We start from the raw sequence: 25,364 nt of genomic DNA on the forward strand, positions 1-25,364 counted from the left end.
GTGCTAAATTGGCCACCGCTGCATCTGGTGAAGACGTGCTAAGTCGATAGGAGTGCGCTCTCCCATTGATGTAATTACACCCATTGACATAGCACAGTGCTTTAAGTCGATATAAATTACATTGCTACATTTTTTCACACCCCTGAGTGACATAACTTATGGCGACTTAAGTGGTAGTGTAGACCAGCCTTTGTTCTCTTTTTAGTTCCTTGACATAATTGTGAGGAATGTTGAGAACTTTGGGCAACACTGGCAATGCTTGGGATGGTACAGAGTTGTCACCCGGGGCAGCTGTGATTGAAGGACATAAATCCACACCATGTAGAGGTCAAGCATAGGAGTTTATTACACACAGCACTGGCAGATTGTCACCTGGCTTATTAGGCTCAGAGACACTGTCAATCAATTGATTACAATAGAATATATAGATTTTCCATGGGCGGGGGAAAGTGACGGGGTACGCAGTTCCATACCCTAGGATAGGTTTTGCAGCAAGACAAGATAGCACATTAGCCAATGGTTAAAAGGTTACATAATGTCTCCGCCCATGGTCTCAAGTTAGCAAGCTAACATTTAATTAATACTTTGATAAAATGTTATTAGTATAAAATATATATGTTGAATTCTGATTTGGGGTCCATAGGAATGGAGCAACTCCTTTGATTGTCCAACAGGTACATTCCTAGGGGCTAAAGCAAAGAAACAGTGAAAGTATATGACAATAAAGATTGTCCCCTTTATGTCTTAAGGCAGGGCATTGGTCTCTGGGAAGGGAGGTGGAAGGATGCCATATCTTATACTGACATGTGCCAACTTTTCATAAACTCAAAGTTGGATCTGTGGGAAGAACGTTCCCTACAGAAGAGGCTGGCACAATAGGAACAGGGATCCTTTGTTCAATTTGCAATTCTGAATAAGACACAATTATTTAGTTCTTAGCTCCAAAACCTGGCAATTTGCTGACCAGGCCTATCTTAGCAAGCAAGGCTTTCTGTTTACCCCAACTTTCTCTTAGTTAATCACTATTTGCTAGGCCTCTGGTGTCTTGACCAAACTCTGGACTTTGGGTCTAAAAAAGAGCTGGCACAATCCATATACCAGGTTGTTATATAAAATGCACATGGATTTTAACCCTTCAGTGATGCTGTTAGGGCTCCATGCATTGGCAGTGGGACATAAATCCACACCATGTAGAGGTCAAGCATAGGAGTTTATTACACACAGCGCTGGCTGAGTGTCACCTGGCTTATGGTGCCAGAAGCATTGCTGTGGTTGCCCAGTACATCATCTGCACTGTCTCTGGGGGATTCTGTCATGCTCTGAGGGCCTCACCTGGGGTGCCTGAGCTAGTGCTGGGAGCACTCAGGATGGAACTTGGGGCATTTGAGGTGCTGCTGGGGGTATCTGGAATGGTGAAAGAACCATGGTAAAGGTCTTCAAGTATGCAAAAAGTTGTTATAAAGAGAAGGGTAATAAATTGTTGTTCTTATCCACTGAGGACAGGACAAGTAACAATTGGAGTAAATTGGTTTAGGTTAGACATTAAGAAAAACTTCCTGTCAGGGAACAAATTACCTAGCGAGGTTGTGGAATCTCTGTAATTGGAGATGTTTAAAACCAGGTTAGACGAACACTGGCAGGGATGGTTGATAATACTTAGCTCTGCTTCAGTGCAGGAGACTGAACTGGATGATTTCACGAGGGCCCTTCCAGTCCTACATTATTATGATGAGGATTATGTAATCGGACTGTCATAGTACTGTTCCAGAATTTGTTTTGAATTGACTTTTTAACTTTCTCACAGTACACCAGTAAAACATTGAAAAGTTGATATCTTTCTCTTGTAAATGTGGGGATGGGATGGGTGCCATCTTTAAATGGCAGGAGGGGAGGGGCAGGGAGAGAGGAAGGAAAAGTAAATAAAACATTGTAAGGAAAAAATGAAGGCACACACTTACCCAAGCTCATCTGCACTCTCCTGATGGGACTAGCAATTCTCCTGCAGTTTCAAACAGGTCCTGTTTTATGGCATGGTTGGAGTCTCCTCCTGTGTTTCCCCACTCCTCTTCCCCCTCACTATTCATGGCAGGGGTCTCCATTTCAGGCTCCTCTGATGCCTGCACAGTGGTCTCTGGGGTGCTGGTGGGGTCACTGCAACTATGACATGCAGTTCATTGTAAAAGAAGGTCTGTGGGGCAGCACCACATTTTTTGGTGTTCTCTCTCACCTTGTGGTATCCCTGGTGAAGTTCCTTCACTTTCATGTGGTGCTGCTGCTAATCACTGTCCTAGCCCCTTATGCCTGCAGCTCTTGTGCAAACTGCTCATAAATGTCCACATTACTATGGCTGATCTGTAGCTGTGCTTGCACAACCTCTTCTTCCCACAGTCCCAGAAGATCCAATACTTCTTGCCTGCTCCAGGCAGGAGTGCGTCTACTACCCCCCTGTGTGTGTGGAGCCAGCATGGTTGACTGGATGAAAAACAACAAAGATGAGCTGCTAGATGTGCTTGCCAAGGAGGACAATCAGGAAAAGAAATTTAAAAAATGTGGGGTTTGTAAAAGGTGTGTGTGTGTCTGTATGTCTTCCAGTCTCTGGGCAGTGGAGTTTAGAATTGTAAGCAGAGTGATCAGGATTGTGAGACAGTGGATGGAAGACTGTTGGGGTCAACACAGGCCATGTAATATCTACACTCTGTGTTGACCAAAGTAGGTTGAACATGGCTCTACACTGTTTGGGGAGGTGGTTTTACCGCATTACGTAAGCTGGAGACAAATTTGAGTATAGACACATGCACAAATAGGTTGACTTAACTTATAGTTGCAGAGCAGGCCTGTACTTCCTTGGGGCATAATGGAGCTGATGAAGCAGTGTTATAAGGAAGCCCAAATTAGTATGGAGACCTGGAATCTTGACTTGGCCAGCTGTCACTTGCTCTTTACTAGTGAGAGTGCTTGACATGTGTGCTATCTCCCCTATACCACTGAGTCACAACCAACAGAATTGCTGCGTGCAAATTAGCAGTAGAAGAAGGGTAGTGACTGGATGAGTGACCTGTGATGTCACAATGTCCCCATTTGAGAGTTACCTGAACTGTTGACAAGAGTCTGTCTGTAGTATATATAATCATAACAATTGGATACAATAATCATTAATAATGTAGCTTAATTACAATCTAATCTATGCACAAGATTTCAAATAACTTAAACTATATGCAAAGTGTGAAGGGTCTGTGCCATTTTATTGTTAAGATCATTTGTAAAAGTTCTGTTATTCAATTAATTATACCTTGTAAACTCATTAGGTGAGTTACTTGTAAATGCTCAGAAAAATTATCCTGTACTCCAAAAGCAAGTATTATAAGTTGGAGGGGGGATACTCTGTATTTTTCACAGTAAACAAAGATTAAATCCCTGCTTTAAGTGCAAAATGGAACTAACTCTGAACTATGGTACCTCCAGGGCCGGCTCCAGGCACCAGCTTATCAAGCAGGTGCTTGGGGTGGCAACTCAGGAGTGGGGCGGCACTTCCAGGGATTTGGCAGCAATTCGGTGGAGGGTCCCTCACTCCTGCTGGGAGCGAAGGACCTCCTGCTGAATTGCCGCAGATTGCAATCACAATCGCGCCTTTTTTTTTTTTTTTGGCTGCTTGGGGCAGCAAAACCCCTGGAGCCGGCCCTGGGTACCTCCATAATAAAATAACAGACAAAATGAAAACAACTGAACTTCATGTTTATTAAGGTTGTCATTTCTATGAGGGAAAGATTTGTACTTTAATCAGGACATATTGTAATGACTACATCTTGAAAGAAAAAGTATACAGTGATCATAAGAGGGAACACACAGCTATCACTGGAATGGCCTTCAGAGATCCACTGAATAACACAATCTGATCAGTTTAACATTTCTAGATCGCACAAGAAGTGTGAATGGTGCTGTAACAATAGAACACACACAAGGTCCCTGCCCTGAGAAACATACAGTTCAGGGTCCCAATCCTGCAGTGTACAAGACGTGGGTAGTCTGCTGCACTTGCATAGAGCCCCAATGGCTTCCCCAGGACCTGGTGCAGGTGCCACAGTCCACTTGCACATCATGCATTGCAGGAGCAGAGCCTAGGTTCAATCCAACTGACACAGTGACACTGAGAGGAGAGACTTAAGTAGTTGGCATGGGATTGTTGTTGGGAGATCGCAGACAGGAGTGGCCTGTGAGGTAAGATCTGAAGGGTGATTATAGAGTGAGTGCAATGAGGGAGGACATTTTAGTCACAGGGGCAGAATGGGACACTGCATGGAGGTGGAGGAAGGATGCAAAGGGATGTGTGAATTGCAAGGCTGTGTGGGGAGTGCAGGAAACAAGAGACAGAGCTGGTTAGGGGCTTGAAGACAAGGACTGTGAGTCTGAGGTAGAAGAGAATGCAGAGGGGTTGGATGTGGGGTGAGCAGCAGCAGAGACAGATGTGTTGCACCTACATAATGGACAGACTGGAGGGGAGTCAGAGTCATGTAGGCCACCGTAAGGAGGTGGCAATAGTCTGGTTGGAAGATCACCAAGGAAAGGTTTGGACTGGCGATCTGGAGAAGAAAGGATGGATTCTGGAGATACTATAAAGGCAGAAGCACCAAGACTTAGCAAGAGCTTGAATGGGAATGGTAAAGGAGGGAGAGAGAGGAGGAATAACATTCAGGTGTCAGACCTGGAAGGGAAAAAGCAGATTCCTGACCCTCACTGCCACATTGATTCTGGCACATTCACTGGTCTCCTAGTTTGATATATGCATGTGTTTTAAAACGTGTAAACTGCATCTATCTTCAGCTTTAGGCACCACCACAACCCACAAATTATATACATTAGAGCACAACAAAATTAAAAAAAAGTCAACAGAAATCATTCAAAGCCCTGCCGCAGTTCTGAGCAAAACAAGAAACTTGCACACACATTATTCTCCTACCTCAGCCATGAGAACATTCTGCCCCCTTTACTAATGTTCAAATCTGGGGCTTGTTAGAGAGCCTCTCAGCTAATCTCAGATGTCAGGGTGGTGCATGAAGAAACAGTCGATGTATACAGGAGTTAGAACTAAAACATATAGACTTTATAGATCCAAATCAACATCTTCAGTTGCATCTGGACCAAACTGGCAGCAGGTGGAATATGCTCCATGTGAGCAGCAGGCACCTTCTGCCTTAAATGAAGCGATCTTTGAGTGATCTTCAAGAGTAGACCAGGCCCTGCACATTGCAACATGACAAACCACCTCGGGGACTGCAGCAGGACCCTGACAGACAACCTGTGCAAAGCACCTACAGACCCTGAAGAACCTGTACATAACTGAGCCCAGAAAGGGGAACTGCTGGCTTCAGGGGGAAGGTTACAGCAGCTGGAGGAGAAGCAGCTCAGAGTTTCTCCCTGAAGGAAGCACAGTTGCCAACTTTCACATGGTAAATAAGCACCCCGAATTTCACAAAAAAGCCAAAAATCAAGCGAATCCCATTTCAAAACAAGGCCAAAACAAGCCCTAAGAACCCCAACACTCTATGGGACTAGAAACCCTGGTGTTCAGTCTGGGACTGTGGTGGGCCCTCTGTGAACTCCTGACTCTCGCACCCCTTGCCCCTATTTGCTGGGAGCCTATCAAAAAAAGAAGAAACAAACTACAAGCCAAACAAGCAACAATACAAGCCAAAACTATCCAACAAGAAACTCGTAAGCCAATTAAGACAAAACCAAGCCCAATTTCTTCATTTTTTCACGGCTTTGGCATGTCTGGAAGGAAGGTGCCATTTTTGTCTCTTTTAGAGGGCTTGATCTGCAGCCCTCAGCTTTATGAGAGAAAGACTGACCCCCAATGGTGAGTCACTGAGCCCCAAAAGGGAGGAATAATGAGTTTTAGTACCACTGGGGCGGTACTAAGAGAGGGTTACATAGATCATCTCTGTCCATCCACCCATCAATAGCTCTGTCTTGTCCAGATTGAGACTAAGCCAGCTAGCTTTCATCTAAGCCCACTCTTGGCCAGACAATAGGAAAACAGAGACTACTGCTCCAGATCTGCTGTAAAGACACAGAGCTGAAAAAACTGATATGTTGGCAGCATTGCAACCCAGACTGCTTTACCAGCTCCCTCAAAACTGCACAAGATCCATGAGCACTGTGCAGTGCACAGCATGACATGGCTCTTAAGGTACCAGCATCTGAGACCTTGGAGAGAGAACCAGTCACACCATCAGTTACCCAGAGGTCTGTATAGTCATCTTCAGTGCCTCATGGCCAGTGATATCAAAGGAGCTTGTCCTAAAAGAATCAGCATCAACACCTGGCCTCTCCAATTTGTCCACATCCTTTCCGTAGTGGGGCCCCCAAAACTGGATGCAATACTCCAGATGTGGCCTCATCAGTGCCAAATAGAGGGGAATAGTAACTTCTCTCAATCTGCTGTCAATGCTCCTACTAATGCAGCCCAATATGCCGTTAGTCTTCTTGGCAACAAGGGCACACTGTTGACTCATATTGTGGCAGAGCTCCAACCTTGTCCCCATGGGTCCCGCGCTTCCAGGCAGTTTATGCTAGCCTCAGAGGCTCACTGCGACCCTACACGTAGCCTTTCTCTCTCTAGGGCCAGGGTACAGTCTACTGAGCCCTTTCCATCATAAGCCAGCAAGGAGATTGATGAGAGAACTCCCACAGTCTCTGTTGTCCCTATGGGCTTATTCATGAACAGTTGAGCTTCCTGTCCTGACAGGGGCCTGTCTTCCCCTCCCAGGAGGTGTTTCTGTAGTGGTGGGTTGGGGGGAACCCGGGCTCACCCTCTACTCTGGGTTCCGGCTCAGGGACCCTAATGGCAGCAGCTGTTGGCAGCCGACTTTTCACTGCCAGAGTTGCTACATTTCCCTGGGCCACTTCCCCACAGCTCTCCCGCTTCTCTCTCTTAACACTTTCTTCACCCTTACCTTAGGGCTCCCTTTCCAGTGGTTTGAGGATGTCTTTATTACCCAGCCCTTCAGCTGCACTTCCTCTCCTCTGGCTCCCTTCAGCCTGACTGGAGTGAGCCCTTATCAGGGGGGCCTTAATTAGAGTCAGGAGTTCACATTAGCTTAACAGCCTCACCTGACTCTTTTCAGGCTAATTGGAGTCATGTGTCCACCCTAGCCTGGAGCTGCCCCTGCTCTAGTCAGTCAGGGAACAGAAAACTGCTTATCCAGTGGCCAGTATATCTGCCTTCTACTACTCTGCTGTACCCCACTGGCCTGTTCCAGTTTCTCATCCACTGTAATCCCCAGATACTTTTCTGCAGAACTGCCGCTTAACCAGTTGGTCCCCAGTCTGTAGCAGTGCATGGGATTCTTCTGTCCTTAACTGCAGGACTCCGCACTTTTCCTTGTTGAACCTCATTAGATTTCTTTTGGCAAAATCCTCCAATTTGTCTAGGTCACTCTGGACCGATCCCAAAACTCCAGTGTATCTACCTCTCTCCACAGCTTAATTTCATCCACAAACTTACTGAGGGTGCAATCCATCCCATCATCCAGATCATTAATGAAGATATTGAACAAAACTGGCCCCAGAACCAACTCTGGGGCACTCTGTTTGATACCGGCTGCCAACTAGACATCGAGCTGTTGATCACTACCTGTTAAGTCTGATGATCTAACCAACTTTCTATCTACCTTATAGTCCATTCATCCAATCCATACTTCTTTAACTGGCTGGCAAGAATACTGTGGAAGACCGTATCAAAAGCTTTGCTAAAGTCCACCACTTTCCCCATATCCACAGAGCCAGTTATCTCATCATAGAAGGCAATCAGGTTGGTCAGGCATGACTTGCCCTTGGTGAATCTATGTTGACTGTTCCTGATCACCTTCCTCTCCTCCAAGTACTTTAAAATGGATTCCATCATAATTGAGTATAGTTGACATTTTTTTGAAAAGATCTCTGGTTTTCAGATTAACTTCTATAAATCACAAGCAATGGATGTGTCCAAAAGATCACATCCTTCTTAGTTTCAGCACTTTCCTTTTCAAATATGCAATGAAATGACTTACTTAAATGGATTGCACCCTCAGCAAGTTTGCAGATGACACTAAACTGGGAGGAGTGGTAGATATGCTGGAGGGTACGGATAGGATACAGAGGGACCTAGACAAATTAGACGATTGTGCCAAAAGAAATCTGATCAGATTCAACAAGGACAAGTGCAGAGTTCTGCACTTAGGACAGAAGACTCCCATGCACTGCTACAGACTAGGGACTAGGCAGCAGTTCTGCAGAAAAGGATCTAGGAGTTATGGTGGACAAGAAGCTGGATATGAGTCAACAGTGTGCCCTTGTTGCCAAGAAGGCTAATGCCATTTTGGGCTGTATAAATAGGAGCATTGCCAGTAGATCAAGGGATGTGATCATTCCCCTCTACTCGGCATTGGTGAGGCCTCATCTGGAGTAGTATGTCCAGTTTTGGGCCCCACACTACAAGAAGGATGTGAAAAAATTGGAAAGAGTCCAGCGGAGGGCAACAAAAATGATTAGGGGACTGAAGTACATGACTTATGAGGAGAAGCTGAGGGAACTGAGATTGTTTAGTCTGCAGAAGAGAAGAATGAGGGGGGATTTAATAGCTGCTTTCAACTACCTGAAAGGGGGTTCCCAAGAGGATGGATCTAGACTTTTCTCAGTGGCAGCAGATGACAGAACAAGTTGCAGTGGGGGAGGTTTAGGTTGGATATTAGGAAAAACTTTTTCACTAGGAGGTAGGTGAAGCACTGGAATGGGTTACCTAGGGAGCTGGTGGAATCTCCTTCCTTAGGAGTTTTTAAGGCCCAGCTTGACAAAGCCCTGGCTGGGATGATTTAGTTGGGAACTGGTCCTGCTTTGAGCAGGGGGTTGAACCAGATGACCTCCTGAGGTCTCTTCCAACCCTGATATTCTATGATTCTAAGATTTTTCCTAAACACCCCATAATTGTTTCTATAAAAATGGACAATTTATTTTAAAAAGTTTCTGAGCATGTAGAGATGGCATCTCCTTCCTCTGTTCTTACTTGGGAGAACAGAAGTAGCCAAAATGAATATCTGCCCAAGATTAATTTATATCATTAGCCTATTGTCTTTCAAAGTCTCTCCCATGCTCCTTCCTTGAGTAAATAGGTGTATTGTGGAATTTATATGGAATAATAATAATAAAAAAACCCAGCCTCGTTTGTTATACATGACCCTTAAAAATCCTGGGCAACTGGAGGTATGGAATTGCCAGATCTGTATCTATATTACCTAGCATTTCAAATGCATCCTACTGTAAGTTGGTTCCCCTCCAGTGGCTTGGAATACATACTGGCTTGGTTTGAGATTGAAAAAAGCTTAGCTATGCCATTTGATTCCCTCTCTTTTTTTTTATACCTCAAGAGGCTACCCACACTCTTAAAGAAAAATCCAATCTTGGCATTTATGTGGGGTATACTACAATGTGTTAAGATGATTATAGCATCTGATCTTACTAATTCTCCTCTCATACCACTATGGGGTAATCTATGCCTCAGGATCAAGGCCAGTTCCAGGTTTAAGACAATTTGGATAGAAAAAGGGTTAACAAACATTAAAGATATAACACAAGCCGCTAGACTGGCCTCCTTCAATTAAATGTGTAACAAATACCAGCTACTGCTGTCTCACAGTTCCTTCTTTCAAGGATTATGCTCAAGTATTCATGCACAGATAGGAGACAACTGGTCTGTTTAACTTTTTCTTCTCTAGCAGAACATGTTGAGAAATATGGAAACAACAGTCATTTTGTAGGAATTACTTAAAGGTGGCTTAATGCTTTTCAGCACCCTCTCAATTTCAGTTTAAAAGAAAATGGAAAAAAGAACTTAGCCTTACTGTCTCAACAGAAACCTGGGAGGATGTCTGGCTTAATGTGAAAGACACTTCTAGTTCTTTATCCTTGTGATTCTTCCAGAACAAGATATTAAACAGGTACTATTGGACTCCAGAGCGTTTGTTTAAGACTAGATTGGCAATGGACAATGAGTGTTGGAGATGCAAACAGCCACATGCCAACCTTTTTCACATCCTTTGTATCTGTCAAAAATTCCAGATGTGTTCTGGAATACTATATCCAGTGCCTCTCAAAATCTGTGTGTCACTATTTTCTCTTCTCCAAGCATGTGTATTTTAGGGGTCTGGTGAGTTGGAATTACATTTACAATTAAGAAATGGACTGCAAACTATTCTAGTGGCCAAAAGAGTATTTTGAGAAAATGGAACTCTGCAATTCCTACCTCATACACAGACTGACTGAGTGAGCTCTCCACTACTGCATTAATGGAAAAAATGACTCTGGCTAACGGAAACACATGGAAAAAATACAAGGAGGCCTGGTCACACATTAAACTCTTTAATACAATCACAATTTAGTCTGTATTAATCCCTGATACTTGTAAACTATGTTCTCACTTATTTATCTATTGAGCCACTTTTAATGCCCTGCATGACCTTGATGGGTTCTGTTTTTTTTTTAGGTTTTGCAAATAATGAACTTTGTTATTTATATGCTATTTCCGCTCTGTGCATGCATTTATATTTATATTTTATATATATATATATACATATATATATATATATATATATATATGTATATATATATATGTATATATATATATATATATGTATATATATATATGTATATATATATATATATATATATATATATATATATATAACATGAAAACAATAAAGTTAAAAAAAAAGAAAGGGACAAAGGAAATCTGAGGACTTCCAGTAATACTAAGACAGCTACATCACAGTTTTCTCAATAAACCTTTCTTAAAAAGGCCAGGGCATTAAGTTGTTAGGGAAGATTATTTGGACATGGACTTAACCAGCACTAGACAAATGGGGAGCACAATGGTAATTCCATGCTCACAAATGCAAAGTAATGCACATTGGAAAGAATTATTTAGACTACTCATATACTCACTACTCCTGGGATTTAAATTAATGTAACCAAAAATGTCCCAGGTATCACCATAAACAACTCAATGGCAGTCATGGCTCAATGGCAATAGTGATCAAAAAAGCAAACAAGATGTTTGGATGGATCAGCAATGAGATAGAAAACAGTACTGAAAACATCATAATGCCATTCTATAGATCATTGGTACGCCCGCATCTGGAATGCTGCCTTCAGTACTGATCATCCTATCTCAAAAAGGATACAACCTGCAGAAAACCCAGGGATTCTGTGACAGAAGATAAAATTCTTAGAGGGATGGAAAGATCTTGAAAAGATCAGGACAAGTTACTTTAGAGAAGAGATGTCTCAGAGGGTACATTACAAAGGTACACAGAATGATGAATGTTATAGAGATTTATATTCCTATTTATCCTTTTTCAAATACAAGAACAGGAAGACATTTATGGAACTGAAAACTGATCAAAGGAAATATCCTTGAACACAACACATAATCAATCTTTGGAAATTGCTGCCAAGATATCACTGATATCTACAGCTCAACGGGATTTTTAAAAGAGTTGAGAATTATATGGATAATTAGAATAACCACAGTGAGAGGAGAAAAAAAAGGAGGTAACCCTTCACCAATCTCTGATTGGTGGGAGTTAGGGAGAAACAACTCATAAGGGCTGCTTATCCCACAGCATCCACTATAGAATTCTTGCATCTTCCTCTGAGGCAGAGACAACATACTACTAGACGAGATGCACAACTGGTCTGATCTGGTATGGCAATTCTTACGTTCCTAGCACTCAAATAGGGTATTGCTAATGTTTATTAACAACGGTGCTTCATTTTACCCGAGAGGAGGTTCAAATAAGAGCTCCCAGACCTAACTCACCTAGCAGGTCTAAAATCTCAGTGAGACCGGATTAAACCCAACCTGAAAATTTCACCTTTGTTGCTGTGCTGCCGGAATGTGGGCAGTCTTGTGCACACTGCAGATCAATAGCTCCTCCATGTGAGACAAATTTGACTGTTTGCATGTAAAGGCAGCTGTAGTCAGTGTCAGACTCCCATCCAGAACAGTTCTGCTGACTGATGCTCCAGACTATATGGTTCCATTTTGCTATAAAGTAAGTTTTACTTTGCAATTGAGATAACTAGGTCATACGGTTCATTGTAAAAAAACATGGGTTTGCATGTGCCTCTGAGTTCTGAGAATATAGACTCTATGCAATGCTGACAGCCTTGGGTGTGAACCACAGGTTCCAGCTTTAAATTGCCCTGAGATTCTCAGAAAGTGGAGTCGATAGGGTTAGTGGTAGTGGCACATACGTGCTATTTACTGGTACACTATTTACTGGTCAGTTTAATTTCCAAATGAAATACAGAGCATATACCAGAGGACTGGGTGTACATATTTGGAGAAGTGGTGTTCTCATCTATCCTCCCTGTGGCAGGAAAAGGCCAGGGTAGAGACCGTCGAATCGTGGAAATCAACGAATGGCTACGCAGATGGTGTCGGAGAGAAGGCTTTGGATTCTTTGACAATGGGATGGTCTTCCAAGAAGAAGGATTGCTAGGCAGAGACGGGCTCCACCTCACGAAGAGAGGGAAGAGCATCTTTGCAAGCAGGCTGGCTAACCTAGTGAGGAGGGCTTTAAACTAGGTTCACCGGGGGAAGGAGACCAAAGCCCCGAGGTAAGTGGGGAAGTAGGATATCGGGAGAAAGTTCACGTAGGTGAGTGCAAGAGGGGAGGGCTCCAGCCCCACACTGGGACACCAGGACGATCAGTGAGTTATCTTACATGCCTATACACAAATGCAAGAAGCCTGGGGAACAAGCAGGGAGAACTAGAAGTCCTGGCACAGTCAAGGAATTATGATGTAATTGGAATAACAGAGACTTGGTGGGATAACTCACACGATTGGAGTACTGTCATGGATGGATATAAACTGTTCAGGAAGGATAGGCAGGGCAGAAAAGGTGGGGGAGTTGCATTGTATGTAAGAGAGCAGTATGACTGCTCAGAGCTCCAGTATGAAACTGCAGAAAAACCTGAGAGTCTCTGGATTAAATTTAGAAGTATGAACAACAAGGGTGATGTCATGGTGGGAGTCTGCTACAGACCACCAGACCAGGGGGATGAGGTGGACGAGGCTTTCTTCTGGCAACTAACAGAAGTTACAAGATCGCAGGCTGTGGTTCTCATGGGGGACTTCAATCACTCTGATATCTGCTGGGAGAGGAATATAGCAGTGCACAGGCAATCCAGGAAGTTTCTGGAAAATGTAGGGGACAATTTCCTGGTGCAAGCGCTGGAGGAACCAACTAGGGGAAAAGCTCTTCTTGACCTGCTGCTCACAAACAGGGAAGAAATAGTAGAGGAAGCAATAGTGGATGGGAACCTGGGAGGTAGTGACCATGAGATGGTCGAGTTCAGGATCCTGACACAAGGAAGAAAGGAGAGCAGTAGAACAGAGACCCTGGACTTCAGAAAAGCAGACTTCGACTCCCTCAGGGAACTGATGGGCAAGGTCCCCTGGGAGAATAACATGACGGGGAAAGGAGTCGAGGAAAACTGGCTGTATTTTAAAGAATCCTTATTGAGGTTGCAGGAACAAACCATCCCGATGTGTAGGAAGAAAAGTAAATATGGCAGGCGACCAGCTTGGCTTAACAGTGAAATCCTTGCTCGTCTTAAACACAAAAAAACAGCTTACAAGAAGTGGAAGATTGGACAAATAACCAGGGAGGAGTATAAAAGTATTGCTCAGGCATGCAGGAGTGAAATTAGGAAGGCCAAATCACGCTTGGAGTTGCAGCTAGCCGGAGATGTTAGGAGTAACAAGAAGGGTTTCTTCAGATATGTTAGCAACAAGAAGAAAGTCAAGGAAAGTGTGGGCCCCTTGCTGAATGAGGGAGGGAACCTAGTGACAGAGGATGTGGAGAAAGCTAGTGTACTCAATGCTTTTTTTGCCTCTGTCTTCACAGACAAGGTCAGCTCCCAGACAGCTGCACTCTGCAGCACGGTATGGGGAGGAGGTGACCAGCTCTCTGTGGAGAAAGAAGTAGTTCGGGACTATTTAGAAAAGCTCGACGAGCACAAGTCCATGGGGCCGGATGCGCTGCATCCGAGGGTGCTAAAGGAGTTGGCCGATGAGATTGCAGAGCCATTGGCCATTATCTTTGAAAAATCATGGCGATCGGGGGAGGTCCCGGATGACTGGAAAAAAGCTAATGTAGTGCCCATCTATAAAAAAGGGAAGAAAGAAGATCCAGGGAACTACAGACCAGTCAGTCTCACCTCAGTCCCTGGAAAAATCATGGAACAGGTCCTCAAGGAATCAATTCTGAACCACTTAAAGGAGGGGAAAGTGATCAAGAACAGTCAGCATGGATTCACCAAGGGCAACTCATGCCTGACTAACCTAATTGCCTTCTATGATGAGATAACCGGTTCTGTGGATGAGGGGAAAGCAGTGGATGTGCTATTTCTGGACTTTAGCAAAGCTTTTGATACAGTCTCCCACAGTATTCTTGCCAGCAAGTTAAAGAAGTATGGGCTGGATGAATGGACAGTAAGGTGGATAGAAAACTGGCTAGATGGTAGGGCTCAACGGGTAGTGATCAATGGTTCCATGTCTAGTTGGCAGCCGGTATCAAGTGGAGTGCCCCAAGGGTCGGTGCTGGGGCCGGTTTTGTTCAATATCTTCATTAACGATCTGGAGGATGGTGTGGACTGCACCCTTAGCAAGTTTGCAGATGACACTAAACTGGGAGGAGTGGTTGATACGCTGGAGGGTAGGGATAGGTACAGAGGGACCTAGACAAATTAGAGGATTGGGCCAAAAGAAATATGATGAGGTTCAACAAGGACAAGTGCGGAGTCCTGCACTTAGGACGGAAGAATCCCATGCACTGCTACAGACTAGGGACCGAATGGCTGGGCAGCAGTTCTGCAGAAAAGGACCTAGGGGTTATGGTGGACCAAAAGCTGAATCTGAGTCAACAGTGTGCCCTTGTTGCCAAGAAGGCTAATGGCATTTTGGGTTGTATAAGTAGGGGCATTTCCAGCAGATCGAGGGATGTGATCATTCCCCTCTATTCAGCACTGGTGAGGCCTCATTTGGAGTACTGTGTCCAGTTTTGGGCCCCACACTACAAGAAGGATGTGGATACATTGGAGAGAGTCCAGCGGAGGGCAACAAAAATGATTAGGGGGCTGGAGCACATGACTTATGAGGAGAGGCTGAGAGAACTGGGATTGTTTAGCCTGCAGAAGAGAAGAATGAGGGGGGATTTGATAGCTGCTTTCAACTACCTGAAAGGGGGTTCCAAAGATCTAGATTGTTCTCAGTGGTAGACGATGACAGAACAAGGAGTAATGGTCTCAAGTTGCAGAGGGGGAGGTTTAGGTTGGACATTAGGAAAAACTTTTTCACTAGTAGGGTGGTGAAGAACTGGAATGGGTTACCTAGGGAGGTGGTGGAATCTCCTTCCTTAGAGGTTTTTAAGGTCAGGCTTGACAAAGCCCTGGCTGGGATGATTTAGTTGGGTTAGATCCTGCTTTGAGCAGGGGGTTGGACTAGATGACCTCCTGAGGTCCCTTCCAACCCTGAGATTCTATGATTCTATGAAGGGGTGCATCTACTAGAATTCAGTTCAATGGGCATGTCCTGCTGTCAGGTGTCACTCTGCCTTCTCCAGTCAGATCCACCTGCACATGCAGCTAGCACAAGTCCTTAACTGGGAGGACAATCTATCATTCCATAAAGCATATCCCTTGAATTAACTGAAGGGACAACAGCATGTAACACCCTGCTACTCAGCACCAAGGAGCTGGTGAATAGCAACTGGACATCACAATAACAACCACCTTTTCAGACACACATATGAAATAGTGAAGCTAATGGTACAGCACAGGTGTGTAGCTCTGGTATCTGCTGGAAACAGACTTTTACTGCCGTTAATTAGAAGAGATCCAAGAATCACAGAACTATGATTCATTCACCTTCCTGTAGTGACTACAGCTGATGAAAACACATCAGTTACGGGGGGGGGGGGGGCGGTAGGGAGGGGGAAGGTCACAGGATGTGGCTGGAGCATACCTTCAATTCATAATAAAATAGGGACTTTCCTAACATAGTCACCTTAAAAGGCCACAGTTTGGACACCCTTGTTCCAGTGCTTCCTTTTGCTTCATTTCCCCCAAGCTAAAACAAAGTGATTCCTGCCATGCAGGCAGAAAAGCGTAGCTATTTACTAATACATTATTTCAGGAAGGCTTGACTGGATAGGGTTAATAAATTTTAAAAGTCAGAAGGGGCCATTATGATGATCTTAATCTGGCCTCCTGCAAAACACTGGCCCGAGAATTTCACGCTTCCGGTATCCAGCACAATAAGGTGGTTGAATAAAAGCTTATCTTTTAGAAAGACACCCAATATAGATTTAAAGACTCCAAGTGATGGAAAATATAGAAAGCCTTTGTATTCTGGGCTGTTAAAATTGTGCATTTTATTTCCAATTTAATTATTGCTGACTTCAACTTCCAGCCACTGGATATTTGTGTTTCATAATATTAATGATCCTTTTATCCATTACTGTTTATATTTTACAAAATAAAAGCAATAGGCCAGATTCTGAACTCAGTTACACTAAGGTAAATCTGGAATAAACCCATTGCTCCCAGTTATTTCAATTTTACGTTGGTATGGCTGAGACCAGCTTCTGCCCCAAATACATGCAGATCCACAAGAGAGCAATAGTTCAGATTTTCATGCTCTTCACAGGTCTTCTGCTTTATTGTGTTGATATTCTGAGCAGCTCAGTATAGAGGGATTCAGCTGTAAAGTGCAGCCCTTTGAGGAACAAATGAAAGAGGTCTGGAAGTGTTTTATATGTCTGAACCCAGCTCTGCACATTGCTTGTCTGATATGTGATTGGCTAATGATTCAATGATGTCAAGAAGGAGTGGCTGACTGAGGGATCGCAGATTTGGCAACTTGGAGACCTTCAGGGAAAACAAAAACAAACAGAAAAACACACAAAAAAGGAAAAAATTAAAACCACAGTTTAAATATCACTGTTTAATCCCAACCGACCCATACTAGACATATACAGGTTAGTGAAATCCAGTGATATTCCATTGTGCCTATATTGTTATGTTACTAGTAAAATGACAAGCACACAGAACCAGGCTGCAAAGCTCCATGAAAATAACCATAACTGTGGTTTCTATGTAAAATAATAATTCTCCTTTCTTGTCTTCTGGTTTTAGACCGCTTTTGCAATGGGATGGAATTGAAGGTATGTCAGGAAATCTGACACAAGAATGACAATAATTATTCATAATAATGATTCCATAATTAATATACAGGATGCAAATTAGTGCAGGCTAAAACATACCTTAGGCACCTAAACAGCTTTGAAATTCATGCCCTTTGTATTTCTGCTGACATTCAGATCCACTGGAACTGGCAGCTCAGGATTTGTGCAAATAATCTATCGATTCTGTTCTGCTGTGCCCTGAGAAGTAGCTCAAAGTACTGCTCTATTTAGCGCACATGATATTTTTGCCTGGATATTTCAAGCAGTTAAAGAATGCCATGAGAACCAATAATCAACATATGCATTGAAGGTTTTAGCTAACCAATTGCTCTATAACAATGTTTATTTTCTGACAGCATCAGACTGAATGGAAACGTCACACAAACCCACGTTTTTTCTGAAGAGCCATTTTCTGAGCTTGAGAAACATCCCTATTTTACCTTATATTTTAGCCCAATTGTGATAGAGCATGGCCAGAGGGCATCAGGAGAGGATTAGAAGGGAGCCTTATTCCCTGTAAGGGGAAGAAAGTTTGCTACAGATTAACTAGAGCACCTGACGCCAATTAGACCACCTGAAGCCAATTAGAGCACCTGCAGTCAGTCACATGATAAAAACCCATGCTTCAATCAGACAGTGTGGGAGTAGGAGCAGAAAGGATTGGTGTTGGAGCAGAGAACCATTTGGAGGAGTTGGAGCAGAAAGGATTGGTGTTGGAGCAGAGAACAGTTTGAAGGGAAGCAGAGGACAGTTTGGAGAAGTGCTGCAGTGGGCTAAGAAGTCCTAGACCCTAGGTAAGGTGCACCTGGCTTGTGCAGAGGGAGGGCAGGAAGCCCCCCACAAACTGAAGGGCAGGAGAGGGAAGTAGCCCAGAGGAAGGAACTGTCAGTTCAAGTGGTTCACCACTATCCTCAGGACCCCTGGGCTGGGACCTGGAGTAGAGGGTGGGCCCAGGTCCCTCCCTCTCCACTCCCCTCCTCTAGGACACTAGTGGGGCAATTAATATTCCAATTTAGGGGCAAGAAATGGCACCCTGACCCCCCCCCACAAAGAAGAGAAAGCGCGAGACCCATCATAATAGTGCTGGCAATTTGCCACACATGGTGTAAAGAGTGGGATTTGCACGCTAGGGACTTAAACCAGGGTTAGCTAAAACCCTCCCATCCTTAAGATGGATGACGTGGTCAAGGCTCTAATACAAGCCACCGTGGCCCAGCAGGAGGCTACCTGGGTCCAAGCAACCGCCCAACAGGAGGCGACTCGGATGCAGCAGGAGACTAATCATCTGTTGATGAGTCAGGCTGCCCAGGACCGGACCCTGCTGAAAGACCTGGTGAACCAGATGAAGGCCCTTATGGAACTGAACCGCAACTGTGAAGGGACCCGGACCATACGGGCCAGCCATTGCCTACAGAAAATGACACGGGAGGATGATGTGGAGGCATACCTCCTGGCTTCTGAAAGAGCAGCCCTGCTGGAGGCCTGGCCCCAAGATCAGTGGTCTGGTATCCTCGCCCCATTCCTGTGTGGGGAGGCCCAGAAGGTCTACTACGATACGGCCGCAGAGACTGCGGCAGATTACCCCCAGCTGAAGGCAGAGATCCTGGCCAGATCCGGAGTAACGACGGCATTGCGAGCCCAGAGGACAAGACACCCCAATCACAATTGTTTGACCTGATCCACCTGACCCGGAAATGGCTGCGCCCTGAGGCCCTCATCTCTGAGAAGATGATGGAGGTCCTGGTAATGGACTGGTATATTAGGGGGCTACCACCAGGCCTCCGGGCTTGGGTTGGCCAGAATGACCCCTCCACCTATGATGAGTTGGTCTCCCTCGTGGAAAGACAGCTGGCAGCCCGTGGACTGTTCCAGACCCCAGGTAGGGAGACATGGCAATCCAGGAAGCCAACCCCAAACCCAAGGCCCCGGACTGTTGAGAACTACAGGAGAACCGTAACAGGGAGGAAAGAAACCGAGGAATGGTCTGAGGCCAAGAAGGGACCTGGGGGTTTGGGAAGAGAGGTGGGGGGCCGGCCAAATTGCCCCAGGCAGAGGGTGACAACCGGAATAAGGGGGCGGTGTTATGAGTGTGAGGAACTGGGGCATATAGCAGCCCAATGCCCCAACAGGGAAGAACCTATGCAGTGTAATCTGGGGAATTACGGGGAGCAATGTGGCCTAATCGGCCTGGTAGGGGTCACAATGACCTCACATGGGTATTCAAGATCAGTAAAAATGAATGATATTAAGACCATAGCATTAATAGATTCTGGGAGTGCTGTCATGCTGGTCTCAGGGAAGTTGGTGGGGCGAGACAAATTAACCCGGGCCAAAAACACAGGGGTAACGTGCGTTCATGGCACTATGAATTTCTACCCCACAATCCCGGTACGGATTGAGATCAGAGGAATACTACCAGTGTGACTGCAGGGGTGGTCCCCAAGCTCCCCTACCCTGTCTTAATTGGTAGGGACTTCCCCGGGTTTGAGAGCTTACTTACCCCAATAGAGCCAAGGGAGGGTAGCAACCCCCAGGCTGAGACAGAGGCACCTACAAATAGCCTCACCCCAATGTTTGCCGAATTTGCTCCAGAGTTATTCTCATCCCCCGGGAAAGCCCGAAAGTCTAGGCGGGAAAGGAGGGCAGATAAAAGATTAGGGGCCAGGATTCTAGCAGAGAATCAAAAAACTTCCCTTGTGGGTAGGCGAACCCGTTCAGGAGGCCAGGAGATAATTCAGACCAGGGAGGACTCGGAGGCGGTTCCTAGCCCAAGTAGGAGCAACCCAGGGGGAAGAGTAGAAATAGGCCCCCTAGAATTAGGTCAGATCGGTACTGCACGTGAGAATTTCGGGCAGGACCAGGCCAATGATCCGCTATATACAAATGTGAGGGAGGAGGTAGTGCAAGTAAATGGCGTACCCGCGGAAGGAAAGATCAAAGGCCCAAGGCCATATTATGTGCTCAAACGCGATCTCTTGTACAGGATAGAGCAAATACGAGGGGAAGAAGTAGAGCAACTCTTAGTCCCACGGAAACACACAAGGGCAGTATTAGAGTTAGCTCACACTCATCTATTTGGGGGACATCTAGGAGTAGACAAGACACTGGATAGAGTCCTAAGAAGGTTTTATTGGCCAGGGATACGCGCAGAAGTCCAGCGCTATTGTGCCTCCTGCCCTGAATGCCAGTTGCATAGCCCCTGACCTTACTTGCAGGCCCCATTAGTACCTTTGCCTATTATTGAAGTCCCTTTCGAGAGGATAGCCATGGACATAGTGGGCCCACTGGAAAGATCAGCACGGGGCCACCAAAACGTACTAGTCATCCTTGACTACGCCACGCGATATCCAGAAGCCATTCCTTTAAGAAACCCCACATCCAAGGCAATAGCAAAAGAACTACTACAGGTTTTTGCCAGAGTGGGCATCCCTAAGGAGATCCTGACAGACCAAGGAACCCCTTTCATGTCAAAATTAATGAAGGACTTATGTGCCCTACTCTGCATCCAGGCCATACGGACCTCAGTCTACCATCCACAAACAGATGGACTGGTCGAGCAGTTTAATCGTACCCTTAAAAGTATGATCCGGAAGGTGGTAGCACAGGACGGAAAAGACTGGGATATCCTTCTACCGTATCTAATGTTTGCTATATGGGAAGTCCCCCAGGCGTTCACTGGTTTCTCTCCCTTTGAACTACTATACGGATGCCACCCACGCGGGATATTAGATATCGCCAAGGAAGATTGGGAAGAACAACGCAACCCAGGAAAGAATGTCATTGAGTACGTGACACAGATGAGAGAGCGAATAACTCGAGTAACCCTTATAGTACAAAAACATTTGGAAAAGGCACAAGAGGCCCAGCGGACATATTACAACCGTCGGGCGAAAGTATGGATTTCAGCTGGGGGAACGGGTGATGGTGAAAGCAAACTCCTAGCCAGCTGGCATGGACCATATGAGACAGTGGAAGCCATTGGGGAGGTGGACTATAAGGTCAGACAACCAGACCGCCGAAAGCCAGAGCAAATCTACCACGTCAACTTACTGAAGCCCTGGCATGACCGAGAGACGTGTCTGGTCATTCGAGGAGCTCCACCCCAGACAGACGACCCACAGCGGCAGGTAGCCTCAGAACAACGAACAGAGGTCATTGAGATGATTCACCAGAACCAGGACGTGTTCTGTACACAACTGGGCCATACGACACTGGTCCAACATCATATTGTCACCAGCCCCGGAGTAAGAGTGATGATAAGACTGTACCGAATACCGGAAGCTAAAAGGGAAGAAATTAGGACGGAAGTGAAGAAGATGCTGGAACTCGGGGTTATTGAAGAATCCCACAGTCAGTGGTCCAGCCCTATCGTCCTAGTCCCCAAGCCTGATGGCACCCTGAGGTTTTGCAACAACTTCCAGAAATTGAATGAAGTATCCTAATTCGATGCCTATCCGATACCACGCACTGACGAGCTAGTTGATCAGTTAGGCAAGGCCCGATACCTAACCACTCTGGATCTGACCAAAGGATATTGGCAAATTCCCCTGGCCAAGAAAAAGACTGCTTTCTCTACACCCGATGGCCTGTTTCAATACACTGTCCTCCCTTTCGGACTCCATGGGGCCCCTGCAACATTCCAACGACTTATGGATAAGTTACTGCGACCCCATGCCAAATATGCCGCCGCCTATCTAGACGACATAGTCATCCATAGCCCTGACTGGGAAACGCACCTAGGAAAAGTAGAAGTAGTGCTAGACGCCCTGCAGAAGGCCAGCCTCACTGCTAACCCTCTCAAGTGCGTGATAGGACTAGCTGAGGCCAGATACCCTGGGTATGTAGTAGGGAGAGGTTTGGTGAAACATCAGTGGAACAAAGTGGAGGCAACACAAGGTTGGCCTCGACCAGTCCGCAAAAAGCAAGTCAGAGCATTTCTAGGGATAGTAGGATACTATCGGAGATTCATCCCTCATTTCGCCACAAGAGCAGGGCCACTGACGGATCTGATAAAAGCTCGGGGCCCCAAGATAGTAAAATGGACTGATAAGACAGAAGAAGCATTTGCAGATTTAAGGACAGCCCTATGCTGCCATCCAGTAGTCATAGCCCCAGACTTCGAGAAGGAATTCATCCTACAAACAGACGCCTCAGAGGTAGGGCTAGGAGCCGTCCTTTCACAGATGGTAGGGGAGGAGGAACACCCAATCTTGTACCTCAGCTGGAAACTCCTCCCCAGGGAACAAAAGTACGCTGTCGTTGAAAAGGAATGTCTGGCGGTAAAATGGGCTATGAAGACTCTCTGCTACTATCTGCTGGGGCGGCGGTTTACCCTTGTGACAGACCACGCCCCGCTCCAGTGGATGCACAGAAACAAGGAGAAGAACGCAAAAGTGACTAGGTGGTTCCTATCCCTGCAGCCCTTCCATTTCCGGGTACAGCATAGGGCTGGAAGCCAACATGGCAACGCTGATGGCCTATCACGACAACACTGCCTCTCGTCCCAAGTAGCCCAACCCCATGGTGTTGAGCGGGGGGGGGGGGTAAGGGGGGATATGTGATACAGCATGGCCAAACAATAAATGGAGAATATTTGGATATCTTTTTTTAACTGCTTAATAATACTTCCTCCTATCTTTGTAGGACCAGTGTCTGTAATGAAGAAACAAAAGCATTTTGTGCATCTAGTATAACAGTGAAATGAAGCAGATGAGTCAGGCCACTTCTGGAAATAAATCAGTACACAACATTATATGTCCAAAATAAGGGGCAGTAGACAATGTGCAGGGGATGGAGGGATAGATCCCATTAACATTAGTGGGAATTAGGCACCTGCACTGAGGAGCATATTGCATTGAGATAGGATTAAGACCAAGGGCAAAGACACAGAACTATGTCAGAGTATAAACAAAAAAGAGTTTTATTGGGCATTTGTATAAACCTGACATACACTGGGAGACTAATGTATAACCTTGCCCAAAGTATTACAACAATATAGTCAGCTCTCCAGTTAATATTATTTTTCTCTGATATTCTGAATAGGGAACAGCAATCCTTAACCTGTCAACAGAGCTGAAGGAGACTGTAATGGCTACATGTTCATATCATGCTGGCAAAAAGTTACAAACCAAAATCTCCAAAACACAGCATAAACAACACAGCATTTGGACTTCTTGAAAGCTGCAGGTATTCTCCTTCCCTAGCACTCAGTCTTTCAATGATAATTTGATGAACCTGTCCCTAGAATCAGGCAGTTTTTAATTTACAAAACCAGAATTAAAAGAAAAAAATTAGCAACAATGACAGAAATTTAACAAAATGTCAGAACTCAAACATTTTCTGAAATGATGCATTTTGTTCATTTTTCTGGCCACAGTGCAAAATTAGTTTCAAGTTACTTGTTACTGATCAGGTCTACCACAAGGAAGTCAAGACTGGAGCCCTGCAAATCTGTGGATATCCACTCAAGACCATGACATTGCATTAAAATAAGACATTTTGCACAGCAGTAAACGCAACCAGACAAACACTCTATGACTGCCAGAACCTATCTGTATAATCTCATTTCCAGATGGAAATGCAGAACATGGAATGCTGAATCCATTAGGTTAATTCTAGCATAGACTACGTCTTTCCAGATTCTTCAGTATTTCTGTATTCTTTTCAGAGACCATACATTTTAAATATTACTTGTATGCAGTGGTCAATTGTGTCATTTTGGTCTTTTGTTTTTCCCTGATGCAGTTCAGTTTTTTGAATGGAAAGAATGCAAAGATGATAGAAACAAACCTTTTTTATTTTGGGCCTGACAGTACCTAGGTAGGTGTGCAAGCGAGGTGCACTTAGTGGACAGAAGGGACAGCCCAAGTGTTAGGGTGCCAGACTCATGTTCAGCTCCGTTTGGTTACAGATCCATATGTGACTGTGGGTAAGTCCCTCAGGGCCAGATTTCCAAAGACATTTACGTACCTAAAGATGCATGTAGGCATCTAGGGCTAGATCCACAAAGGGACTTCAGTGCCTAACTGCCATTCTAGGGACTTAAATAAAAAATGTGAGTGCCCTTGAGATTCTTACCCGCTACTCAGCTGCTGCCCAAAGTCCATAGGTACCTATGTTTTTGCTAATAAAATTTCCCATGTGCCTAAGTTTCTGCCAGTGGCATTTTCAAAAGCACCTAAATAGATTTGATGCCATTCACTTCAATGGGAGCTAGATGCCTAACATGCTCAGGCACATCTGAAAATCCCATTCTGTGTTTATCTGCACCTTAGGTACCTAAATACCTTTATATATCTGGTCCTTAGTCTCTCGGGGATAGATTGACAAAGGGACTTTTAGGCACACTGTCTCCCAGTAGAATCCTTAGTCTTAAGTCAGGTGCCCAGGCTCCCTATACAATGCCTGGGGAGCGATACAGCTGAGTGAGGAGCCTTGCTAAGCCAGTAAGCAGAAAAAGCCAAGTGCCTAGCTTTGGGCCTGAGGGGGGCGCCTAGCTGCATTTGGGATTCTCAGCTGTGAACCCTCTCTTGCAGCTACGTGTCTTAGCTAGGCCAGCCCCTTCTCAGGAAAAAGGCGCAAGAGAAACTAACCATAGCTGCCCACTGGCTGTAGCACTCAGCCCTGATGCAGGAGACCAGTTTTCAAACTGCCCTTATGCCTGATTCAGAGCAGGTTTCTGATCTTGATTTTTCCACATGCCAGGTGAGTGATTTTCCCACATGCCAGGTGAGGTTATTCTGGAATGAGTGTGCTACAGCCTCTCCTGTTGGACATGTCCACTTCATATAAATAATGAAATATTCATTGGAACAGGGACTTGTCCTAGGTCAGTGCCTTAGTCACTGAGTTACTGTCAAGCTCTTCCCTGCTCTCTCTGCTCCAATGAATCATTAATTATTTAATACAAAGTAGAACAGCTTTAACAGGAGACACTAAGCAAGCCCCATCCAAGAGCAGGCAATAACTGAATGATTACGACATGTCCCTTGCATGTGTGGGGCCTGGGTACAATTCCGTGATCCCGATCAGGCAGCGCAAGGATTTGAAAACAAGTCTCCTCTATCCCAACCGAGAG

The 25,364-nt window shown here is 45.1% G+C and overlaps 1 protein-coding gene across 9 annotated transcripts in view; it reads right to left on the reverse strand.

Annotated features, from left to right (window-relative positions):
* Nucleotides 1-632: 632 nt before the first annotated feature.
* Nucleotides 633-25,364, reverse strand: part of LZTR1 (leucine zipper like transcription regulator 1) — a 271,551-nt gene continuing 246,819 nt past the window's right edge. For 6 of the 9 annotated variants that reach the window (XM_039517964.1, XM_039517963.1, XM_039517960.1 and 3 more), the window contains one exon: nt 15,505-16,970. In XM_039517964.1, the coding sequence (XP_039373898.1) occupies nt 16,854-16,970 (117 nt within the window). In that variant the 3' untranslated portion in view covers nt 15,505-16,853. Of the gene's footprint in view, nt 690-1,073; nt 2,158-15,504; nt 16,971-25,364 lie in introns of those variants that run through there. The other 3 variants (XR_005592029.1, XR_005592030.1, XM_039517962.1) reach the window with 3 other exon arrangements.

This window comes from Mauremys reevesii, unplaced genomic scaffold, assembly GCF_016161935.1.
Source record: "Mauremys reevesii isolate NIE-2019 unplaced genomic scaffold, ASM1616193v1 Contig2, whole genome shotgun sequence".
Classification (NCBI taxonomy): domain Eukaryota; kingdom Metazoa; phylum Chordata; order Testudines; family Geoemydidae; genus Mauremys; species Mauremys reevesii.